The sequence below is a fragment of the Trachemys scripta genome, chromosome 9 (genome assembly GCF_013100865.1).
Source record: "Trachemys scripta elegans isolate TJP31775 chromosome 9, CAS_Tse_1.0, whole genome shotgun sequence".
In the NCBI taxonomy this organism is placed as follows: Eukaryota; Metazoa; Chordata; order Testudines; family Emydidae; genus Trachemys; species Trachemys scripta.
This window is the reverse complement of record NC_048306.1, coordinates 69,818,471-69,843,182: the sequence shown is the minus strand read 5'-3', so window position 1 is coordinate 69,843,182 and position 24,712 is coordinate 69,818,471. Positions and strand designations below refer to the sequence as shown.

The 24,712-nt window shown below is 42.2% G+C and overlaps 1 protein-coding gene across 3 annotated transcripts in view; it reads right to left on the bottom strand.

Moving 5' to 3' along the window:
* LOC117882409 (collagen alpha-3(IV) chain-like) overlaps positions 1-24,712 on the bottom strand; it is a 134,151-nt gene that overhangs the window by 4,034 nt on the left and 105,405 nt on the right. For 2 of the 3 annotated variants that reach the window (XM_034780567.1, XM_034780568.1), the window contains exons 34-51: positions 24,554-24,688; positions 23,671-23,769; positions 21,917-22,006; positions 20,499-20,638; positions 19,063-19,189; positions 18,696-18,776; positions 17,585-17,683; positions 16,469-16,519; positions 15,245-15,430; positions 14,493-14,623; positions 12,953-13,025; positions 11,986-12,057; positions 11,762-11,881; positions 7,848-7,946; positions 6,571-6,783; positions 5,781-5,958; positions 2,440-2,554; positions 663-835 (exon numbers count right to left, since the gene is read on the bottom strand). In XM_034780567.1, coding sequence (XP_034636458.1) covers positions 663-835; positions 2,440-2,554; positions 5,781-5,958; positions 6,571-6,783; positions 7,848-7,946; positions 11,762-11,881; positions 11,986-12,057; positions 12,953-13,025; positions 14,493-14,623; positions 15,245-15,430; positions 16,469-16,519; positions 17,585-17,683; positions 18,696-18,776; positions 19,063-19,189; positions 20,499-20,638; positions 21,917-22,006; positions 23,671-23,769; positions 24,554-24,688 — 2,182 coding nt within the window. Of the gene's footprint in view, positions 1-662; positions 850-2,439; positions 2,555-5,780; positions 5,959-6,570; positions 6,784-7,847; positions 7,947-11,761; positions 11,882-11,985; positions 12,058-12,952; positions 13,026-14,492; positions 14,624-15,244; positions 15,431-16,468; positions 16,520-17,584; positions 17,684-18,695; positions 18,777-19,062; positions 19,190-20,498; positions 20,639-21,916; positions 22,007-23,670; positions 23,770-24,553; positions 24,689-24,712 lie in introns of all 3 variants that reach the window. The other variant, XR_004647004.1, reaches the window with a different exon arrangement.

The following is a 24,712-nucleotide window of genomic DNA, read 5'->3' as shown; positions in this document are numbered from 1 at the left end:
GAATGTGTACAAGATGACCACAAGGCATAAAGTACATGCCAAGAAAAGATGGAGGGATTATAAAGGACACATTCTTGAAACATCAGTGCTGTTTATGGTTGTAGGAAGAAATATAAAAAGCTTTCTGGGATATATGAACTTGGAAAATACTCACTTTTCCCCATATCGAAATTTAGCATGAAGGGGCCAAATTCTGCACTAATATACACCTTGGAAATCCCACTGAAATTGCCGGGATCGTATAGGGTGGAAATCAGTACAGAATCAGGATCGAGAAGTTCCAGTGCGCTTTGGCTTACTTGCTGCTCTCTAGAAAATTCACCATTGACATAAGCAAAGGAAACCGCTGAAGATAATGGAATTGCACCTGCTCGTATTAGTGGTGAATATTTCCCTGTGCTTTTAAAAGGCTTGTTTTGGGAAGGCTGAGATTTAAAGAAATTAAGGCTTTGATTCTCTGTTAGGCCCCTCTGTGCTGTTCCAACACTGCAAAATGACCCTAAAGCCAACTTAGCCACGCTCGCAAGAATGACTCACAGGATGTTCAGATAATGTACAGCTAAGTTAATGGCTCCTATGCTAGCCCTGGACCTGCAGCAACGGTGGCTGGTGTGGACGAAGGCAAAGGGTGATAGCTGAGTCACTGGGAAAGCAAAGGTTACCTGAACATTCTTCTTGGATCTAGTGAAGCCAGCCAGAAGCTGTAGGAATTTGTGTAGTAGTTGCATGTCCCTCTACCATGACATTCTATGAATGGAATGGCACGGAATTCTTCCAAGCAGGATCCAGGTGATGCCAATGCTTGGCCAGAGGCTTCTGAACCGGCACTTGTGTACTGTAACCACAAAACTATCTTTAATAAACATCTGCTAAACACCTTTTACTGAACAGAATGCAAGAAATATCTTTCTAAAAATCACTGTGTGAAGTACCATTCTAGCAAAGTACCATTGTGCAGCCGAGCTAAAACAACAATCAGCACAGATTAATTTTACTGAATGATGGATTATATTTTGGGATGGTGGTATTTTGACATTAATACAATTTACTACCTTGTAATGAAGTCCAGTACAGAAGCTTTAGGACAATTCAAAAGATTTTGTGGTATTTCTCTAATCCCTGCAAAGGTGTTTTTCTCTGTCAGGTGAGAGGTCATGAGAACCAGGCCCAGGACAAAGATAGAAATTCCCTGGAAGAGGTTTGGCACCTGCTTAGTTAAGGACCATAGTAACCTGATTTCAAATGAGCCATTTCTCCAATTTTAATCTGTGCATTGTTTTCCCTTGCACTGATTGCTTCTCTCTTCATAAAAAGCGGAGAAGGAACTTTTCTTATCTGCAGTGGAAAATGTGCTGGTAGAAATGCCCATAAAATGACCCGTTACAGTAGAACACTTTGGATGGAAACCTCTTGCAGTTGATAAAAATCTGCATGTTTAAAATCAGCACACGGTCATAACCACACCCTAGAAACAAGCTATCTTTCTTTCCTTTCTTCTCGAAGCAGCTTTACATTACTTAGGGACAAATCCTGGGAAAACAGCAAACCCCACTCTCCATGTAAAAGGGTGTTGCTCCACGTGAAAAGGATGTGGGGCAGAAGGATGGAATTTTTAGTCTCGGTCAGTCATCCACAGCTGCTAATGTAGGGTATAAGGATTCGGAGGAGTAGGAAAGGTTGTATGATGATCCCCCCCACCCTCCAATATGGACACACACCTACCCCCTTACCCATCCCTCTCCATGGTAAGTCACAGAGGATCTTCTCCAAATTTCATAAATGGGATGTGCTCTCCCCCTTGACGGGGTTTATGCTGCTGCTGTCCTGCTCTGCAATCAGCACACAATTTTTAAGCAGATTATGGATTTTCAGTGGAGTTTGGCCCTTACGTTTGATTTACATTAACACTGCCTGGTATTGTTAAGGCTATAACTCTAGTTTCTAAAATGGTGTTGAATATGTTTTGCCCTCAGCTACACTTGCTCTGCAACTGTATTTAGGAAGAGTTCAGCTGCACCATCGATGACACCTGCTTTTGTTGTAGTCTAGACAGTTATGAAAAAACACAGTTCATTTACTTTTCATCTGTCCACAGTAACCAGAATCCCAAAGTTCTCCTTTCACTACTTCCCCTTTTCTTCTAGAGGTTGGCACCTATTGCTTAGATAGATCTGAGACCCTTCCTGTAGCTGGTTGTTCTGGAGCTTCTGCCATTAGCATGAAAGTCAAAAGGATTAATAAGAGTCTTGCCTGTTTTTAGCCAAAAAAAGAGAGAACATTATGGCATTCTTAAAACAAAACAAAAAAACCTATGGGCAAATGCCAGAAATTCTGAGAGGACAGAAATAGGGAGAGTTCTTTTCAGGTAGAAGAACGCATTAGCTTTCCAAACTGTGTTAGCAGCACCCAGTGAGTATTTTTTGTCTATTTTCCCCTTACCATAACAAAGGAAAAACCCTTCCAGAGAGATATCCAGCCTTGAGGACATAAAGGAATTGCAGTTGTTTGGCTGTGAACTGCTATTACCACTGCTGGTCCTTCACAAACAATACATCTGTAATACGAAACACATAAATATTGGGTGAATTATTCCAGACATTTATATACAATTCCCATCCCATTACAAGCATTGGTCTGAATTTTGGAATTTGCACTCATAACATTGCCCCCATGGAAACAGGTAAACTGGTAACCAGCTGTCAGGTACTAGACTATCCAAAATACATGACTTTACAATTTCCATCCACTGCAAGGAATTGGTGAGGCAAGGAGATTAGCCCTAGAACACTTTAATCATCCTAATGCTGCCATTACTGAAATGAAAGGTTAAAACTTGCTTGCTTTAGATACTCACTGCTTGTGGTGTTATATATTTTTACCCTGGAATACTCGGCAACTTTATTTGCCACGATTAGAAAAATCTGTTTCATCCACTAACGAAGGAATATAGACCAAATCTTGGAGTGTGACTGAACTGCACGGAGTGCTGCAAAGGTGGGGAGAGTGCATGTTGATCTAAAGCTTGCTTTTACACCCTCTGGCCTTATGATGCTCTGTGCAGTGCTGCTGATGTTTTAAAGTTGCCTGAGGGTTTCTCTAACTTAGGCTAGGCTGAAAAAGGCCATATGGGACCAAAAATGCAGCTGAGGACTGACACAGTACAGGAGCACCACAGCCATGCCCCATTTCTTCCAGCCACATTCTCTTTTTCTCAAACTCTGATTCTGTTACTAAATAAATAAAATAATTAATGGAGATATCCCATCTCCTAGAACTGGAAGGGACCTTGAAAGGTAATCAAGTCCAGCCCCCTACCTTCACTAGCAAGACCAAGCACTGATTTTGCCCTAGATCCCTAAGTGGCCCCCTCAAGGATTGAACTTACAACCGTGGGTTTAGCAGGCCAATGCTCAAACCACTGAGCTATTCCTCCCCCCAAGGACAGAGATCTGTTGTCAGCTATACATCTCTCAAGAATCATCTATGCATACAATAGTGTGCTTCTCCCTGGTCCAGTGAAGATGGCTTTAGGGGCAGATTACATGGGTGGTATGGTACAAAGTGGCTGTGGAAAATCTGGCCCTACAGGTGCAGGAGGTCCCCAAATACTATGGTGATAGAGTCTTGAAGATGAGTCTGTAAACAGGATAAAGGATGTAAAATGAGACCCTACACCGCATAACTACCTTGGGACATTGTGCACAAAAATTCTCAGCTTTAGGGCTTGTCTATACTACCCACTGGATCGGCGGGCGGTGAGCGATCCAGCGGGGGGCACAATAAATTGACTGCTGAGTACTCTTCTGTCGACTCCGGTACTCCACCGGAACAAGGAGCACAAGCAGAGTTGACGGCAGAGCGTCAGCTGTTGACCTACCGCAGTGAAGACACCATGGTAAGTAGATCTACGTATGTCGACTCCAGCTACGCTATTCACATAGCTGAAGTTGCGTATCTTAGATCGACTCTATGCGGTAGTGTAGACAAGCCCTCAGTCTCTAATTTTCCTGCACTGATCACAGTAACTATGGTTTATTCCAGTTTATGTTCATTAAAGTAAATTCAACTGTAAGAAGACAACACATTCCTAATGTTGAAATAAAGTGTTTCCTTTTAGCCTGTCCAAATCTAAGAGCTTGTCTACACTGCCGTGTGGGGTTGATCTAAGGCCTGGTCTACACTGGGGAGGGGGAATCAATCTAAGATATGCAACTTCAGCTACGAGAATAGCGTAGCTGAAGTCGACGTATCTTAGATCAACTTAGAATCACTTACTTTGTGTCCTCGCGGCGCGGGATCGACGGCTGCCTCTCCCCCGTCGACTCCGCTTCTGCCTCTCACCGTGGTGGAGTTCCAGAGTCGACGGCAGAGCGATCAGGGATCGATTTATCGCATCTACACTAGACACGATAAATCGATCTCTGATAGATCGATCACTACCCGCCGATCCGGCGGGTATTGTAGACGTACCCTAAGATACGCAACTTCAGCTATGTGAATAGCATAGCTGGAGTCGACATACTTAGATCTACTTACTGCGGTGTCTTGACTGCAATAAGTCAACAGCTGATGCTCTGCCGTCGACTCCACTTGCGCTCCTCGTTCCGGTGGAGTACCGGAGTTGACAGAAGAGCGCTCAGCGGTCGATTTATTGCGTCTATAATTGACCCCTGCTGGATCGATCACTGCCCGCTGATCTGGGCCCTAATACACCTGCACATGGAGCAGCTGATCATTATGTAACTATTGCTACTTAATATCATCAGGGTCAGTGAGATTTTGGGTTGTCTTTCTTATGCCAGTTATGCAAATTAAACATACCCTAGCTTTAACTAGGATACCTGAATATTTAAATGAACATTTGCAGTAGCCATGTTTGTCCCAGGCTATTAGAGAGACAAGTTGGGTGAGGTAATATCTTGTATTGGACCAACTTCCGTTAGTGTAAGAGACAAGCTTTCAACCTACACAGAGCTCTTCTTCAGGTCAGGGAAAGGTACTCAGGGATGTCAGAGCTAAATACAAAATTGTCTAGTATAATTAGTTAATACATATTCTAAGAAATTATTTAAATTGAAGTGTCCCATTAACACCCCTGCAGTCACAGGACAAAAAATGGGGGTAAGTGAGTTTCAGACTGTGTAATAAGCCATGGCTTATTACAATCTGTTGGAAGCTAAACCATCTGTTTTACCTTGTATTTAGCTGTGACATCCCGAGTACCTTTCCCAGGTCTGAAGAAGAGTTTTGTGTAGTTTGAAAGCTTGTCTCTCTCACCAACAGCAGTTGGTCCAATAAAAGATATTATTCCACCCATCTTATCTCTTTAAATGAACGTCTCAGTTTTGGTTTCGGGGTCTTCTTGATATTTGCTCATTTAGCTGGATGGGATATCTCCATTGCTCATTAAATTATTCACCATTTTGGACTTTGGTACCACATATCAAACACATATTCAAACATGATCAAATATCCAGGTGGCTGAATTCAGAGCTTGTATTGGCTAAGACAGGCAGGCTGACCGGAAAAAAATAAGATCATATTACAGAATTGTGAATGGAGGAGTTTGAAATATTTCTACTAGAGCCTTGCAAATTCTTCTGTTCACAGAGAGAGATTGTTATTGCAAGTCTAGTTAATTTGTTAGCTACTGGCATAGTATTTTTTAATATTTTTTCATTTTGAAAGCTTAACTCATCTGTACTTGGCATTTTGCTGTTCAAAATAAATGAAGTTATCTGTGTAGGTCGGAAGAGGGGCTGAAGTTATTAAACTCATACCTGCTAATATAGGGCTGTAAGGCTCTGCCAGAGATTGGTGCCATGTCTTCTGGCATTGGTGCTGCAGTTGACAGCCAGTATGAATAGTCATTGCGAGAAGCAAAACTGCAAACGTCATTGGTGTTACAGAATAAAAATGGCATGGTGGTAAATCGCTGCAGGCAGCTACCAACTGTCCCTGAAAGACATAGGATGGCAGTCTTGTGAAAGCTATGAGAGATATTTAGCATAACAAATGGAACAGTGATAAGATCCAAACTACAGCACTAAGAATAAATACAGATAGAGCATGTAAAGAAAAGAAGCCACTTCTCTGTACAGTAGTACCATAAGTAAGGGACTCTGATGATTAAATACAAAGAGGCTATATTAAAATAGCATGGGGGCTAAGAACAAAATCTGTTGAAAGCAAGGAATTATTTCTTTTGATTAATTCTGCAATAATATCCTTCACCTAGTCCCTGATACTGAATGGCCAAGGGGAGCAAAGGAGACAGGGATGCTGGGAAGGAACTATCTCCCTGAGCCATGATTTCTTCCCTGGGTCTCTCTTGAGGTGATAGAGCTACTTACTTCCCCTTTTATGGGACTGGTTGCATGAGCACTATCTAGCCCTTAGTGTACAGTGGAGATTAGTATCTCTGACTGATATTTTCATTTCAGGTAAATGATGAGATATTTACTGCACATTTGCCTTTCTCGTCACTAGTTTAGGCTCATTGCCCTATTCAGTACGGTGGCCATGGGTTTTATAGAAAATGGTTTTAAAAAATTCTTTCTAAGATGGTACCAAGGTCTTGGCCATGTGCTTGCTCATTTCCTTGTACAAAGAGAAGAGAATAACCACTGTAGATCTGAGCTGTCCCAGATGGGCATGAAGGAATCTTTGTTGACTGGCTGTGCCGGGTAAAGATGAAGCCTCTTCTTGTTGGACCAGGTATTGAAATACCCGGGGAACCAGGTAGGCCCCGTACTCCTGGAAAGCCAATAAGCCCAGGAGATCCTGTAAAACAAAACAAAACAAAAAAACACCACACCAAAACATACATAATTTTATCCTATTACTCTTTAAACAGTATGTCTCTGATTTGTTTCTGAAGTGACTGAACCCATCCGGAAACAAAATTTTAAATAGTTCAACAACTTAAATATTGTTATTATCTGCCTTCCAGTAGCATCTAGAGTCCCCAACAGACAAACAACCCCTGTCCCAAAGAGCTTGCACTCTAAAGAGACAAGACAGACAAAAGCTGGGAAGGCAAAGAGATGTGAAATGACCTGTGGAAGGTAACATAGCAGGAGAGTCAGGAATAGAATCTGGAACTCCCACATGAATGTCTGAGCCACCGGAATACACTGTCTCTCCTGGATCAAGCTATCGTCCCACATATATCTACATGTATCTTTCTACAAAAACTACATTTTTAAATTCTCACCTAACTTGAGAAATTTGATAATTTCACATATATTATACAAATAGATATTGTACAAAACCGATACAGGTTTTAAATACGTTCAAAAGGTACATGAATAGCATTTGTGTGGAACAAATAAAACAATATTAGTTATAAAATACAATGCAATTTGATTCTATATAGCATTCTTCCAAAATCCACAGTGCTAAAAAACATGGTTTCCTTTGCAGGAGATGGGTAAATGTAAAAACATTTTATGGTAAATGACTTAAAAACAAGCAGGTCCAATTTGTTGTTCTATAATTGACTGTTTATATAAAACGTAAGGAGCCTTGGTGATTGGTTATGGACATGGACTTCTAAATAAACAAACAAACATTGTCAATCACAGAGGGAGAGAGAAGTTAAGCAGCATAACCAAGGGAGGAAAGAGATGTTTTCAAATGAGATCTGAAAAGAGATGATTTTAGTGGGACTATTCATGTGTTTGAAGTTAAGCATGTGCATAACTGCTTTGCTGAATCTAGGCCTGAGTGAGGGTGTCATAATGTAATTTGTATCTGAATGGAAGGATCCCCAGAATGGAGTCAAACTTATCTGCAGCTTCAGTCAGCATGATGGGACACAAAGAGCTATGTCTGCTTCACTGTACCTCTTTGTCCTTGAAATCCTTTGTCTCCTTTTGGACCAACTGGTCCAACTATGCCTGGATTTCCACAATGGCCTGGTAGGCCTTTTACACCTTGACGTCCTGTGTTGTATACACAAGAATATATATATGTTAATATAACAATAATTATTCTATATATACACAATTACCAATGACAAAAAACAAACAAAACAAAAACAATCAGCCAGACAAAAACACCTGAGTGCAGCTTCATAACAGCAGATACTGTGGTATAGTTTTTTATAGAATCAAATGCTTTAAAGTCAGAATTCTATAACATTTCTGTCACCAGATTTTGCATCAAATAAATTAGGAAGATGATATAAAAATAGTAGCTATATGTAGAACATTTTAATTTTCACAATAGATTGTGTTAATATTATTGTTAATTTTGTAACAGTCAGGCCTCGATTTACACGGGTTTTTTTGCATGGTTTCAGTTATGCATGGTAAATGAATTGTGGCCCTTTATTTTTGAACATGGTATGGATTCTCTTTTACATGGTGTGGCGAGGTCACCAAGATGCGCAGATCAGTGGCGTAGCCAGGATGGGACACTTGGGTGGGCGGGCAATGACGGGGGTAGGAGTAGGGTTACCATATTTCCACAGCAAAAAAGAGGACATGGGGGGGAGGAGCCCCGTTCTAGCCCCACCCCCATCCACTCCCTCCCACTTCCCACCCCCTGATTGCCCCCCTCAGAACCTCCAACCCTCCCCCGCTCCTTGTCCCCTGACAGCCCCCTCCTGGGACCCCTGCCAGTAACTGCCCCCTAGGACTCCACCTCCTATCTAAGCCGCCCTGCTTCTTGTCCCCTGACTGCCCCCTCCTGAGAACCCCCACCCTCACTGCCCCCCTACGACCCTACCTGTCCCCTGACTGCCCCGACCATTATCCACACCCCCACCCCATATTCACACCCCCGCCCCCAGACAGACCCCTGGGACTCCCATGCCCTATCCAACTGCTCCCCACCCCGACAGGACCCCCAGAACTCCCAACCCATCCAACCCCCTCTGCTCCCTGCCTGCCTTGACCCCTCTCCACACCCCTGTCCCCGACAGCCCCCCCCAGAACCCCAGACCCATCTATCCCCCCCTGCTCCGTCCCTGACTGTCCCAACCTCTCTCCACACCCCTGCCCCCCCCCGAAAGCACCCCCCCAAACTCCCGACCCATCCAACCCCCCCTCCCTGTCCCCTGACCAGGGCCAGCTTTAAAGAGCCCAGGAATCAGGCTGTGCTCTGGCCGGAGCTCCGACCAGGGTTGCGGGGCTTGGGGCTGGGCCAGAGGTGCTCAGCCGAGGCTGGGCCAGCGCGCTCAGCTGGAACCGGGGCGGCGCTGCTGGGGCCCGAGCCAAGCTGGGCCGGGCCGGCGCTGCTGGGGCCAGGCCGGGGGTGCTCGGTCAGGGCCGGGCTGGCGCGCTCGGCCGGAACCGGGGCCGCTGCCCTGGGGCCCGAGCCGGGCTGGAGCCACTGGGGTTGCTGGGCGCCATTTGGCCCGGGCCGGAGGGAGCCGCTCGGCCAGAGCTGCGCCTCCCCGGAGCTCTCCTCCTTGTGCCCCCCCCGCCCCAGCTTACCTGCTGCGGCCTCCCACCCTGTTTCTTTTCAGACCTTCGTGGGAAGCAGGGGAGGGGGAGAAGCAGGTGGGTGGAGCGTTCAGGGGAGCGGAGGAGGGGGGAAGACAGCTGCGGGGCCGGACAGTGTGGTAAGGCTGCAGGGGATGGGGGGAGCCGGGAAGGGGCTTTGGCTGCCCAGCAGCGCTTGGCTGCCGCTTTTCTGTCTATAAATAGCCGACCGGGGGGAAATCCCGGACATTTTTAGATTTTTAAAAATTCCCCCCGGACAGCTATTTATAGACCGAAAAGCCGGACATGTCCGGGGAAATCTGGACATAAGGTAGCCCTAGGTAGGAGAGGGGAGGCAGGAGGGAGGCTGCTTCCCCTAACCCCCTGCAGCCGGCCTTGCGGGGGGCGATGGACACTCTGCACCCCCGCATGCCGCAGGTGCGCATTGGGGGGGCCCTGGCACCCCACTCCACCCACCTAGCATTCCAGCTGGGGAGCAGGCAAGCCCCTGCACCCTGAACCCACTCCCTGGCTGGAGCGCTGGGTGGAGTGGTGTAAGCCCCTGTGCCCCGACCCTTCTCCCCGGCTGGAGTGCTGGGCAGGCAGAATGGGGCAAGTCCCCATGCCCCGACCCTGGGAGGAGCACCAGGCTTGTGGAGTGGGGTGAGCCCCCACACCCTGACCCTGCTCCCTTGGTGCACGACTGGGGTGTGGGGGCCCCTGACCAGAGTGTCCATCGACCCCCACAAGGCCGGCTGAGGGGGTCAGGGGAGGAGGCCCCGATCCTTCCTGCTTTCCATCCCCACCCCCATCAATGCTCACCCACCTGAAGTTGGGACCCACCCAAGTGTCCTGTCCTGGCTACGGCACTGCTTCACACCCCCCGGCCTCCCCAGACACCCCAGATTAACCATCGGCATTCTGACTTAAACAGCATCAGCATTATCATCATATCAAGTTCATCCTCAACATCAGTAAAGGTTAGTAGCAAGTTAAAATTTCATTAAAAATTTTTAATAAAACCTGTATTGGATAAATTAGGGAGGTCATCTTGCGAGCCTGGAACCAAAACCCTTGGTATCTTTTTAAGCGATTTCTATTTGCACGGTGTTTTTTCAAGATCATAACCATAGTGTAAATCGAGGCCCAACTATATACCTTTTGCAGCATTTGTTGTTTTATTGAAATTTTCCAGAAGTACAATAGCAATCCAAAATGGTATGAGTTGCTGCTCTTAGATGCATAAATAATGTAGATTCCAATACAAGATACATTTTCTTGTAAGAGGCAAAAAATGCTCCTTTATTCTATGCCTTTTGTTAACCCTTAGGGAACCGGCTAAGTCTTGGGAAGCTTACACCTTACGGATTGGCCAGATTTCAGAGGAGCACCATAGCATAAAACAGTAATTGATTTTGGTTGCTAAGAGGTGCTGGTTCAGGATTCTCAGTAGTTCTAACTGGCCTTATGTGCTTCTGCTAGGAACACCCACTTCTCTGGCATGCCTGATCTGCTCCACTTCCCTGCAGGTTGGTCTCATCCCCTCCTTTAGTTTGAAAGCAGTTGGGAAATGGTGTTCAGTATCAGCTGAGGACACTGGCATGGAGGAATCAGCATGATGCTGGCAAGGTGTCTCAGCGGCAAGATCAGCTAAGCTAAAATGGAAAGAAATCAAAAGGCTCTCCACTCAGTGGGAGGAGGGTCTCCTTTGGAACTTTCTGACTGGGATGGTAAGAATCAGAGGTAAGTCATGGGGAGAGTGAAAACAAAAAGGGGAACAGGAGTAGAGAGGAAGTGGGATGGTGGCTGAGTTTACTTGGCTCCTGTCTTTCATTTAAGAACCTTTGGGATGAGAATACTCATCCTGATGGGGGCCAGGATTCTTCAAAAAGCAATATCTGAGCTGACGTGAAGTAGATAAAAAAACAAAACAAATGCCCCCACATGACAATCAGACAAAAATGCTGTGAGGTCAACCCCTGAAAGAGATACACATTTCGTTATGTATTATAACGGGTATTTTTTGTCAAGATGAATCACTTTTTACAAATATAACGGTTATGAATCTACTCAAAAGGAAATTGTGAACAGCATGACAAAAATGTTTGTGAATTGTTTTTTGCACAGGTCTATGTTAAGGGAACTGCTCACCAACCCAGTGAACTAAAGGGGTAAAGTTATGAATAGGAGGCTGTCAATATGACACTAAAATACAATAGAAAAGGAAAGCGATATTAAGAGAGATAAACGTGTCTATGCAGAAATTCAGGGTGCCAGCCAACCATGAACAAGTCTCATCAAGTAGCCTAGGCAAATGGTAAAACATATACCATGTAATCCTGGTGGCCCTCGAGGTCCTGGATCTCCTGGTAGTCCTGGGCTTCCAGGTGATCCAGCAGGTCCTTGGTTTCCTGGGATATATGTTGCTTTCCTAGGTGCTCCAGGCTGACCTAAGAGTGGAAATACAACAAAGAGCTGGATGCTTTATATTAACACCCCACCCCCCAAAACAGTTTTGGGGCACTAGAATCAGAAAGACTGCAATAATGGTTACCAGGGGGGCCCTTTGGTCCGATAGATCCTGCTGCACCCATTGGTCCAGGGGGTCCTCGATTACCCTTTTCTCCTAAAAAGGACACATGCATGATTGTAGAAGCCAAAAGAACTGTCAGTGGTTTCAGAGATTTGTTTCAGAATCCTCCGGATACATGATCTCACAGAGTCTTAACAAAAAGCTACAGTGACTGTTTACTTGGTAAAAATGGCACTGTAGGGTTCCATGATTACTGATGCTCAATTATTTACATATAAAATATAGTCAATTTACAATAATACAGATTTTTATTTTTAACAGCTGCCAAATATGGGATGGAATCCTGGTCATTTGCCCAGGGCTGTGTTGGCAATAAAATGCATTATCCTGTATTAAAATAGCATACAGAAGGCCCAATCAGGATCAGAGACCCATTGTGCTAGGTGCTGTGCAAACATAAAAGACAGTCCCTGACCCAAAAAACTGGGGTTGTGGCAAACTAAAAATGTATCCTCATCCCAACCCCCATAACATTTTTATGTAAAATCAATCGGCTTGGGCGGAATGTATCCCAAAGAATCATTTGGCAAACCTTCCCCCAAATCCTTATGGTGTTCTTGTGCATAGTGATGGATCATGGTGGATAAGAATAGGGTTCAATTGGCTATGCTGACTAGAAACCATGGCCGAAAGGTCTCGTAAACCATAGGAGCCACCCTGTTTTGTATTGTGAGTTTATTGATTGAAAAGTTGCATGGAGGGAAGGCAGATGCTTTTTATTGAGTTGGTGTCAGGCTGGGCTAAACCAGAATCTCTGCAATAAAACACAACCCAGAGAGGATGAGTTGTGAGCAAACCTGGTCTTCTGGTGAATTTTCCATCCCTGACCCTTCTACAGCCACGTTTTACTAAGAAGGTTCCATGTCTCCAGTTATACAACTGGTACTGTGCTGTCCACAAAAAGTATGTTTAATAAATAGGTGAATACCGGTTACACCTGGAAGTCCTGGAAAGCCAGGTTCACCTCTAGGGCCTGAATTGCCTGGGGTGCCTTCAACTCCCTGCAAGTCAGACAACAAGAATGAAGAAAAATCATAACAGTATTCAGACACTGCAAGATATGCTGTCTGGGTTTTTACTTAGAATTTAATATGTTACCGACTATGCTATTTTTCAGGCAAACAGAATGACACAAAACATGTTCAATAATTTATACAACTTAACTAAAAATTGAGAGAGAATGTCCAAAGGGGAAATATCTGAGCTACTGAAAAATGTGCCTACAAACATTCTATAATCAGACAACATCTGACCCTTCGTGTTTGCAAGCACACTAAAAATATTCTGCCCATTGTTAAGAAGTAAACAAGTAAACAGAATTTCATCCACCAAGAGCTACACTCAGGAATGATAAAACAGCAAAATCAAGGAAACTACTATAAATTCATGGTGATGTGTTCTATGCTGTCAAGGCTGATTCCCCACTCTGGCACTTCAAGTGCAGAAAGTGGGGGCCTGCAAGGATTCTAACTATTAATACTGGCCACTCCAGGCTTGTATTAAACTTCCAAGGTACAGCTTCTCTCTAACCTTGGATGGGTAGATGCTGCCACCACCCAAATGCAAAAAAACCCCCTTTGAACACAGGAAGGTGCACTTAGGAATTCCTCCCTGTGGGGTACCCTCAAGCCCTTTCACCCCTCCTCTGGGGAAGAGCTGAGAAAGAAAACAAAGCAAATCACCTGTTGCCGCCAGCTAATTAAACAACATATTCACAAACCTCTTAGAACACAAAAACCCCAATCCTGTTCTTAAAAAAGGTAAATTTTATTAAAAACAAAAAGAAAATACATCTGGAACTTAGGCTATTGCTAGATTTTAAAAGAGGAAATAAAATAAGCATCAAGAATGGTTTTCTTGAGGTCCAGCTTAAAGGTTACAAGCAAAACAAAAGCATTTGGTGGTTATCACAGAGGAGTACATAAGCCTTACAGAAATAAAACAGATAAACCTCATTGCGTCTTCCTAGACATTTCCTGATCTACTTACATATCTGGGGTTTCAAATGAGTAGTTTCTAGATATGATTTGATGATTTTTCATACCTGGTGCAAGCTTCTTGCAGCATTGCTGCTCTGTGTCTTCTCTCCAGGAGAACAACAGACAGACAGACAAAGGGAAAGTTTTTCCCCCCAAGTTTAAAAAGTTCTAGCCCTTCCATTGGCTCTTTTGGTCAGGTGCCCACTCCCTTCCTTTTACCTATGGGCTTTTTTAACCCTTTACAGGTAAAGCAAGTAGAGAACAGCTACTAACAGGGATTTTATAACTAACTGGCTGCCTGGGTGTCCATAAAAGGGAGCTACCCCCCCTCCCCTTCATTTATCACAGATGCCCTCTGAAGCTTATGCACAACAAGTACTCACCTTAATTTCTTTCTTACATCACAACTTTTTTTGCCTGGGTGTAATTTTCACCAAAACTGTGAAATTAAAAAGTGAGTGAGAAAGGAGGAGTATTCATTTCACTTACTGTTAAACCTGGAGGACCAATATTGCCTACCAATCCTGGTGGTCCTGGTATGCCATCTATACCTCTAACACCTTTGTTTCCTTTTATGCTGTACACAGGGGTTCCAGAAGATCCTGGTCTACCAGGAATACCTACATTAAAAAAAAAGCTGAATCAGTAAAGGCATCCAGTAGGCATATTTCATGGCAGCATTATTTACAGCACAGCTCTGCCATGAAAAGTGACTCTGCAGAAGTGGCATCATGGGGCTCCATGTTCAATGGCCCTCAATGATTCCAAAGCAAGAAGCATAAGTGTGTATTTTTCCAGCTGCCAGCCCTGCACACACAACCTGAAATCTGGGTTGAGAGCTGCACCCAGCACCAGTTACCAAATTAGGCTTTTAGTGACACCAGTGCTACCTCCTTGCCTTTAAATAGGCTCTCGGTAATACATGTGCAAAGCCACTGGTCCAGGCCTGGCGCAGGATCCAAGGGGAAATGGGTTTATGTAGGGGTCAGGGGAGGGATTGGGATTTTAGCAGAAGATTTGGTTCATGGATTGAGAGCCATTATGTTATTTTAATTTTATGTTTCACTGTGTAGACGTCCCTCATTTTTTGCAATGGGAAAGATATACCAACTGATAAAGCAATTATCTGTTTAATTATAAAGTGCATAAGCCCCTGTCACCGGTGATTCTAGATTTGCCAAACCATCTCCACTAGATACTAAAACTTCTTTTCGCATCAATAAGAAATAAGAGCAACACACCCAGTCGTCCATCCACTCCGGCAAGACCTCTATTTCCTTTCTGGCCAGGAATCATTATGCCTGGTGCACCTGGGAATCCTGGCTTTCCATTCAATCCAGGAGGTCCAATTGGTCCTGGATCCCCCATTAGACCTTTAATACCTTCTGGTCCTGGACAACCAGGAATCCCCACATCACCTTTGATTCCTGTGAAACATAAAAAGTTGCATAATAAGTTCTGAGATAATTTTCAGTAGGGCAGCCATTACTTTCAGAATCCCGACAACCAAGAATGCACACATTTATTATATGTTGAAAACGGGACTGTTGTCAGAGTAGGTGCCAAGTGCTGTTTGTTACACAAGACAACTTGTTGTAAGCCAATGTAGCTCAGGGCAGGCAGCACTCACTGTGGGATGGTTAACATGCTGCTGTTTATCAGACTGCACTGAAGAGCTTGGCTGTGCAAAGGAGTTATTTTGATAAAGGAGTGGAAAGATTTGAGGAAGAAAGAACAACATGGGATTGTTGGTTGCCATGATAAAAAAAAATGCTATAGTTTTGCAGCTGGAACTGGCAAATCCTTTTAAACCAAGTCACAGCTAAAAATATCAGGATCCAGAACGGACTTATTTTGTTCATAGTGCTGTTCTTGAACTCCTTGTTTTACATGTGAAGGGAAATCTTTTCATTACTGAGGGATGTTACTGGATACCTCCCAGTATTAGAAAAACAATGCGAAACATAGAGATTGGGAACTGCTGTTGTCACGCTCAGGAAATCATTTCCCCCTCTTGCAACTCCAACCATGTAGATACAAGAAGAGAGAGCTGAATGAAAGGAAATTTACATGAAAAGAAATGGATGTGACTTTCTTTTATCCTGGCAGACAATGGTTAGTGCACAGTAGCAACAGCTACCAGTGTTAGAACATATCCTGATAAACAAATCGCAATAAAAAACAAACTAGAGACTCCTGTGCTTGATTACACCTTTATAAAAGCAGAACATATGTCCTTGATTTCTCTGTATTATATAGACTTAACTGTACAAGTAAGACATCTTGAACCCTAACAAATAGGGCCAGATCACTGATTTTAACTACAGCCTCACTCTCCCTCTTTTTAAGAGCCTAAGTGACAATTTAAGCATCCAAGTGCAGAATTTAGCTTAAAAAAGGGGGGCGGGAAAAATCCCCAAACCTGTTTAAAAACCAAACTCATGGTATCTGAAAAGAAAACTCACCTTTAGGACCAGAAATACCTTGCGGACCTTTAATCTGCCATCCTGGTGCACCTGCAAGATAACATTTCACGTGCGACTCAACAGCCCCTAAGCACTGGTGGAAGATACATGTTATATTCGTCTAACATTCCATACATCTGTTCAACATATACTGGATCAAACATCACATTTTAATTATCTGAAAAATCTTTATTAGTTTGGATCTGTGCTATGCTGCTACTCGGAAATACAAATGAGGTACCATCTTTTTTTTTTATCTGGGAGGCACATTTTACAGTCATATTTGAGGTGAATCTTACCAGTGCTCAAGCCTTTTCACACACACACACACACACACACACACACACACACACACACACAAACACACACACAAACACACACACAAACACACACAAAAGCCAGGAAAACCACTGCATTTGTTTTAAATCAGCAACTAAGAAAAATGAGAAAAGAAACTGAAGTATGTGAAAAGTAAAAATAATATGCCAGTCGTTATTAAGAACTTGATATGAAGAAATAATACTGAATATCTGTTTTTGTACTAATACACAAAAAAGCAACTTGAGGCTAAAAATGTGAAAACACTTTTCTTCTGTCAATGAGGAAGAACTGTAACTTTCTGTGGCTGCTGGGGAAAAAGAGGAAGAGCATCTAACTGAAGGATTTGAGAGTTAAAGAATTGGATCCTGCAAAGATGTTGGCAGGTAAGTAATTTTATTCATATGAGTAAACCCAAGATTGGCTTCTAAGTTCTTATTCTATCTAGAAGTTGAGGCTATTGCTTCATCATAAAGGTGTAAAATCTCTAACTCTTTTTGAGGCCACCTAAGATGTTAGCAGCAATACCCTTATCTTTGTAGAAGTAGACATTAAAATGGATTATGTAATGATCACAATGACCCAGAAATGTGATGCAGGAGCCATGTGTATATACTGTATTTTGATGTCCTATGCAAAATTCATACAGAAAGTTTGTGAAGTGTGAAAGAAACCTTTTAGTTACCAACATAATTTTTGTATTTCAGGGATTCCTCTTTTAGCCCACAGGATTGACAAGAATTGTGAACAGGAAAGGAGATGAGTTTCAAATAACATGAAAATATTATACTGCAGTACCTCGTTCTCCCTTTTCCCCTGGGGAGCCAGGAATACCATCCCGTCCTTGATTCCCCCTTTCCCCAACAGCTCCGTTGGCTCCAGGAGCTCCTATTGCACCTGAGAATTATAAACTGTCATTTTCATTTTTACTTATCTGTTTGAAATGCAAAATGACAAGGAAATGATGCTCATTTACTAAAGTGTTATTAACAGTGGTGCATTAAAAAAACTCACAACTGTACTAGTGTATAAATGGTGGTAAAGTGCAGCATCCTGCTCCCATGGAACTCACTGGCAAAACTCCCATGGACTTCAATGGATTCAGGATTAGACCCACATTATGCTTACAGGCTACTTTCTTCTGCCTTTCAGAGAAATTGTAGGATCCAGTCCATCAATGGGATCACAATAATGGGACCCCATCTGGGCCACAGGGTCTCAATGCCAAGATCATATGGCGCGTTTGAGGCTTAGTGAGCGAGAATGAGAGTCTGACCTCTCTTATACTAGTAAGAATCTAAAGTAATTTCATGGAAGTTAACAGCACTACTCCATATTTACCTTGGTGTAAATGAGACCGGAATCTGGCTATGACAATACTCGATACTAATTTTGTTGATAATGGCTATTTCCCCCATTGTTTTCACTTCAATAAAATGTATAGTAGATATTTATAGAACTCCCTGTATGTATCAGTGTTCGGATCTCTATTACTCTAGCAATGGACTGTCATGCTCCGTCTTTTTCGCTCTCTTCTCTGATTGCTTCTTTTCTACTTCTGGCTAAATCTTTGTTTTTTCATCCACTGTGGAGATCTCAATGATCCATAAGGCAGAGCAGGCCTTTCTCACCACTTGTGAGGCTATTACATGTCCCTGCTATCTTTAGTGTCCTGATATTTAAAAAACCCTTTCTCTGGGTTTAAAACTGTACTAAAACTTTATAACTGTACCTATAGCTTTATGATGGAAATGTTAAAAAACCTTAGAACTCAATTTGAAAAATAAATAAAGTAATTTGCAAAAAACTCAGAAGAAATTGAAAATCTCAACTATCTCATGCCAACAGAGGAAACAAACAAGCATTCAGAGAGCTGGGAAAGAAATGAGAGAGAGGATAAAAATCCAACCTGGAGGGCCTTCAGTGCCTCTCGGTCCTGCCACCCCCTTGCACCCTTTAGCGCCAGTATCTCCGGCACATTTAGATGGCCCTGTAAATAGGGGGGAAGAGTTTGGGAGAAAAAGAAGAAAAAGCTGCATCACCCTGAATTCAGGTCAATACTGGATCCAGAGTTAATGGTTTGTTAGATCTACTATTATTTTACTTTGACCAGATTCTCAGCTGATGTAAACTAGCACGGCTCCCTTAATTTCAATGGTGCTTTGCCAACTCCCATCAGCTGAGGAACTGGCCTAGTTATTTCTGTTGGAAGATTTGGAGATTCCCCTTTGCTAAAAACATGTAAAATCTCACCATTTTCCAAAACCAAAACTCACCTGGAGCTCCTGGTTTTCCACAATCCCCCCTGTTTCCAGGTAGTCCAGGTTCTCCTACAAGTCCTGGCTGACCTGGTGATCCTCTTTCCCCTTTTCTTCCCATTTCTCCTGGGGGACCTGGATCACCCTAAGCAGCAGCAGCCAAATACATTTTCGATAAGCGTTTTATTAAGTTAAAATGCATATTGAATTAGTAGCATTTAAAAAAATCACATATATTAAAGGTGATGTGAATATAATCATGGCTATTTGTTGTGAGATGATCTGCAGACAGAAAATATCAAAATAGGCATATGAAATGTTGCTCCTAAAATTTTATAATGCACCACTGATGGTTTCAAAGAGAGATCTTAGTTTCTAAAACACATGTCCAATGTATTTTAAATATCTCACAAAGCAGTTCCCTGAATCTCTGGCCTCTATTTTCCCCCACACTCAGCATCACCAACAGCACACACAATTTATCTGCATTTACACTAGCTGTTTTAACAGCTCCTAAATATGAAATGGTCATCCTCTGGGGGGCTTGGAATTAATTTCTCCATAATATATAGTTGTACACAAAGGTCCAGATGAGTTGTTTTTCTTTTTTTTAAATTCCCACCTTCCTCTGAATTATCTGGTTTAGGCCACTGTCAAAAACAAGGCTCTGAAGTAGACGGATAATTGGTCTGACCCAATATAATTTGTATGTTCTTACATATAGGTCCAAGATAATAAGTAATGGTGCCTAAATAGAACAAGCATGGGCATGGTATAAAAATCAAGACACACAGATTGGATGGAATGCCTAAGGTATAATACAACACACAAGCTGATCCACACATTTCAAATTATTTTATGCAGCAAGTAAAACAGATTACAGTTAATTTGCCTTTGAAAAAGTGGGTTTTAGCTGCTCCTGGGCCTGAATATGTGACATTGAATTACAGGCACGTTGCCTACATTTTCTAGAGAAAGTTGAACTGTTTAAAAAAGTAACAACTCATGTTTCATCATGACATTACTACTCCGTCAAAAACTAATAGCACAACTTTAAAACTGTTATTTTCTTTACATGTGAAAAATGGATTTATTTTCTGTACCACTCGATAATAGTCAGCAAATATTTGTAAGCACCAGTTCTTATTCTCAAAAGGACCAGTCTTCATAAATAAAAATATGAAAATTATTCCAAAAGGTTCCATCTTTACAAATATGAAACTCCTGGACCCAGGGGAAAAAACCCCAACTCATTGATTTATCCTAAAATGTTGACAGAATAGGATTTCAATATTTCTCATCAACAGCAGATTATTTCCCTACAATGCTGAATGGGTTAGTTTGCTCCATAATAATTTTCTGCCCTTACTTATACTTCAGATTATTTCATCCGCATTCAAAGGTGCTGCCTATTGTGTCATTACCATAGCTTATCCGTTGTCTTCTTGCTGTACCTTTGGTCCTGGTTTTCCTGGAGGCCCAGATGCTGAACTAGCTGGTTCTCCTTTATCACCTGGAAAACCAAGAAGGCCTGGAGGGCCTTGTGCACCGGATGGTCCTGGTAAACCTTGAGATCCTCTCTCCCCTTTAGAACCTGGAGTGATGCAAATATAGGTATCACTCTCAAAAGCATCATCCTTACATATCATACTAGATACTTTCTATGCTTTATGGCCTATCTTTTTAGTTACCAACTCTTCATTAAAGAAAAACAAATAATTTACAGTACGCTTTATTTTCTTACATATTGAAAGAAATGGTTGCAATTAAAAGTAGTAAGGGAAAACTGCAGAGTTGAGATAGTATAGGTTATGAGTTACAGAAGGTACATTGCATTTATTAGCTGCTATCACAAGCAATCTTAACAAGTTCTGTCTTCGTTTAACTTCAGCAAATCAAGACATTTTCCTAATACTTTCATAATAGAAGTTTGGGGGAAAATATCCCTGAAATAACTCTTGGATCAATTTTCCAGCATCAGACCTGAAGTCTTTGGGATAATCCTAGAAGAGTTTTCCTATATCATGGCATTCCTCCAGCATTTTCCGGTGAATTTTGTGTCATTCGTGTTTTGCAAGATTGGTGTGATGCCCTATATTTTTTTTAATGGCTTTGAATTCTGTGGGTGCTATTTTGTGCCTGCTATTAATTGGAGTTGCAGAAATTGTAGCAGTTAGGCACAACATTAATATACAAGGAAAATCAGATAGTCACACTGCTAAATTGTATAATTTATACCTCCAGTTAATTGCAGGCACATCATTTGAGGCTAAAATGAGGTCCGCTTAAAAAATAGTGCATAGAGTAATAAATTTAACTCAAAGTGTAAAACAAAATTTCTTCTGTAATCTTATATGAATTGGTATAATATTACATATTTGTGTTAGTTGACAAAAATACATAGTGATATGAAGAGACCATAAGGCATAAGAACAAGAACAATTAAATTTGAGCTTTCAGCTTCACCTTTTGTAATACAGTAACTCCTCACTTAAAGTCATCCTGGTTAACGTTGTTTCGTTGTTACGTTGCTGATCAGAGAACATGCTCGTTTAAAGTTGTGCAATGCTCCCTTATAACGTTGTTTGGCAGCCGCCTGCTTTGTCCACTGCTTGCAGAAAGAACAGCCCGTCGGAGCTAGCTGGTAGGGGCTTGGAACCAGGGTGGACCAGCAGCCCCCATAGCAGCTCCCCGTTCCCCTAAGTTCCCTGTGCGGCAGCCGCACAGCAGGCGATCAATTGCCGGCAGTTCAGCTGTCCCTCCCCCCACTGCCGTATGCAGCTCCTGCCCTCTGCCTTGGAGCTGCTCCTGGGAGTGTGCAGCTATTTCTATGTAGTATATGAATTTGTAACAAGATTTTATAAAGAATCACCTGGCACTCCCATATCACCTCTGTCTCCTGGAGGTCCTGGTAATCCTTGTCTTCCAGGAATTCCTTGTAGACCTACAAATCCTTTGGGACCTGTCAGATGACAAAGTATCAACATTGTCTCAACATGTGTGCCTCAGATTTAGGCTACCTGGTACATTTATCATGAGCACAAAGTACCCATTCCCATGCTCATTGCTATGGCATCTCAGAAGTGTATAAATCAATTAGTAGTCTAAACATGTCTTCCTCTGCCCAGCACATGTACAAATTTTTCATTATTACTACTGTTTTTGGAAAGCCATAGCAAAGAGATGGGTCTTGTATTTCAACCTGGAGACTGGCAGGTTAGCAGTCATTCTTAGGTCCTGTGGATGGCAGTTCCATAGCTGTGATATCCCAAGTCTAGTCCATTGGGGACTTCAGAAATAAAGATCAAGATTTTGTTTTTGCTTTGGATTTTTCTTCCCTTGTAGGTCTGAGACTGGTGACCTTCTGGCACATTGCAAGGGCCTACATTATCTATCCACCAAATGCTTTGCAATAAGATTAGAGAGGAATTGAGTGTTTTTTGTGTGGTTTGTGGAGTTTCTTCATGACCTTATCTTGTGTTAGTGTGGATACATTTTAGTTTAGTGACTTTTTAATTTAATATAGTTTAGAATTGCCACCCATATGCCTAATGTCTCTGATAGACACGATGCATACTTTGGCTGGCTCCGCTGCATATAGAGACAGGCGAGATTTGGTTCTGCTCTACATGAGACATTAAAAAGAGGGACACAGCTGGAGCATCAGCATACTTTCTTGCTAGTTACTGCTTTTTCCTATTACTGGTACTGGCCTCTTCCTGTTGCCTACTTGGTCTATTAATAATAATATCTAACATGGACTATTTCTCGCCTGGTGTGGGCTATTTTTGTGAGCACAAGTACAGATATATTTTTACTTATTTAATTATTATATGATTTCTAAAAAGAAATAATCTCAAAGACACAGTTAAAAAGAACACATGGTGATGCAGCATACGGCATCAAACTTTTATCCACATGAACCTGAGAAGACTGCGCTACTCATAAGTAGCACAGCCACAACTGAGTTAATAACTACGTCATCTCAATCCAGACTAAATAAACGCTTTTCAATACACCATCTCCCAACATCATGTGTTGGGAGAGAAGAATTGTAATTAAAATAAGAAACTTCTAAAGTATCTAAAATAGCTTTTCTATCAATCTGAATGCCACAATACTTTTAGAAGTTTCTTACAATTGCTTTATACCACTGGGAAAACAGTGGATTCCAAACTTCTCTCCAATAGTACAAAGCACCCATTTCTAGCACTGCTGGCTCATGAGATATTTGGATCTTAGACTTGTCATTGGTCAGGACTTAATATTGCTTGTCCTGCATATCAAACCCATGTAATCTGGTGGAATTCCACATCTGGGAAGGAAGAAGGGAACATCTGGAGGGCAGATTTTTTTTTTTAAATTAGCAGCTTTTTGAAGCTGCTCATAATTTTGGAATGCTTGAAATAATCACAGCAGAGGTAGATTAACAGAGTTCAGGTGAAGTAATCAAAGTTTTAAGGTTATAATAAGATAAATAAAATAAAATTATTAATAATAACAATAATAATAATATGGTTTTGCACTCTTCTTTGTGCTTACCACCATCTCTACAGTCTATGTAGTACTGTAAACATGCTGCTATAGAAATTTAAGTTTTTAATTTTCATAGCAGATGCTGCATACCTGGCAGACCTGATACTCCTGATGTCCCATCAAGCCCTGCTGATCCTTGTATACCTTTATCTCCTCTTTCTCCTTTCAGACCTATTCTTCCTGGAAATCCTATAGCAGCAATTGTATGGAATAAAATTAAAAACAGTATCTCATAATATCATTAAATCATCTCTTAAAAGCAGCAGAAAAGGAAAAATGGAGCCTAAAGTGATTAATTTGGAGTTATCCTCTTACAATAAAACACATTACAAAATACAAGGGCCCTCTGTTAAAGTTTCCATAATTTCTCATATGGAATTAAAAAAAGAGAGTATCTGAACATCTATAACACCACAAGCCTGATTGTAAAGGTTAAGTGTATGCAACTTGTGTGCAGATATGTGCATGGTGCCTATCAAATACCAGTGTACCTCTGCAAATCTGCACATTCCATCTGTTTGCTCACAAATACCCAATGGGTGGGCACACATAAGTCTTTGCGTGCATGGGTTATTAAATGTTTGCAAATGCATGCATACCAAAAGTGCATGACTAAACTTCATACACTATTGATATGACCAGCATATCACACCTGATATGACATCACACTGATATTACTTTTTAGAAATATGGATTGTAATAAGTAATTTAAAAGAGAAAATAGGTGGGGAAGCCAAAGCTCAAGGGCGTCAGCCTCAGGCAGGGGGCTGTAACCTGAACCCCGCATCCAGGGCTGAAGCCCTCTGGCTCCAATTTTGGCCCTGGGCGGTGGGGCTTGGGCTTTGGCCCTGGGCCCCAGCAAATCTAAGTCAGTCCTGGCAACCCACAAGCTGTGGGTCGCCAGGCTGTTTGAATTATAATTTGGATGATCTGTCTTGAATGGTTTTCAAATTAAATAGAAAAAGAGATGTACCTTTTGATCCTGGTTCTCCTTTATCCCCAGGATTCCCTCTGGTCTCTGATGGTCCAGGAAATCCTTTATCACCTGGTTCACCCTTTGCCCCTAAAAACCCTTTTCTTCCCTTCAGTCCTGGAAGGCCAGGAGAACCTGCAAAGCAATATAATGAAATAT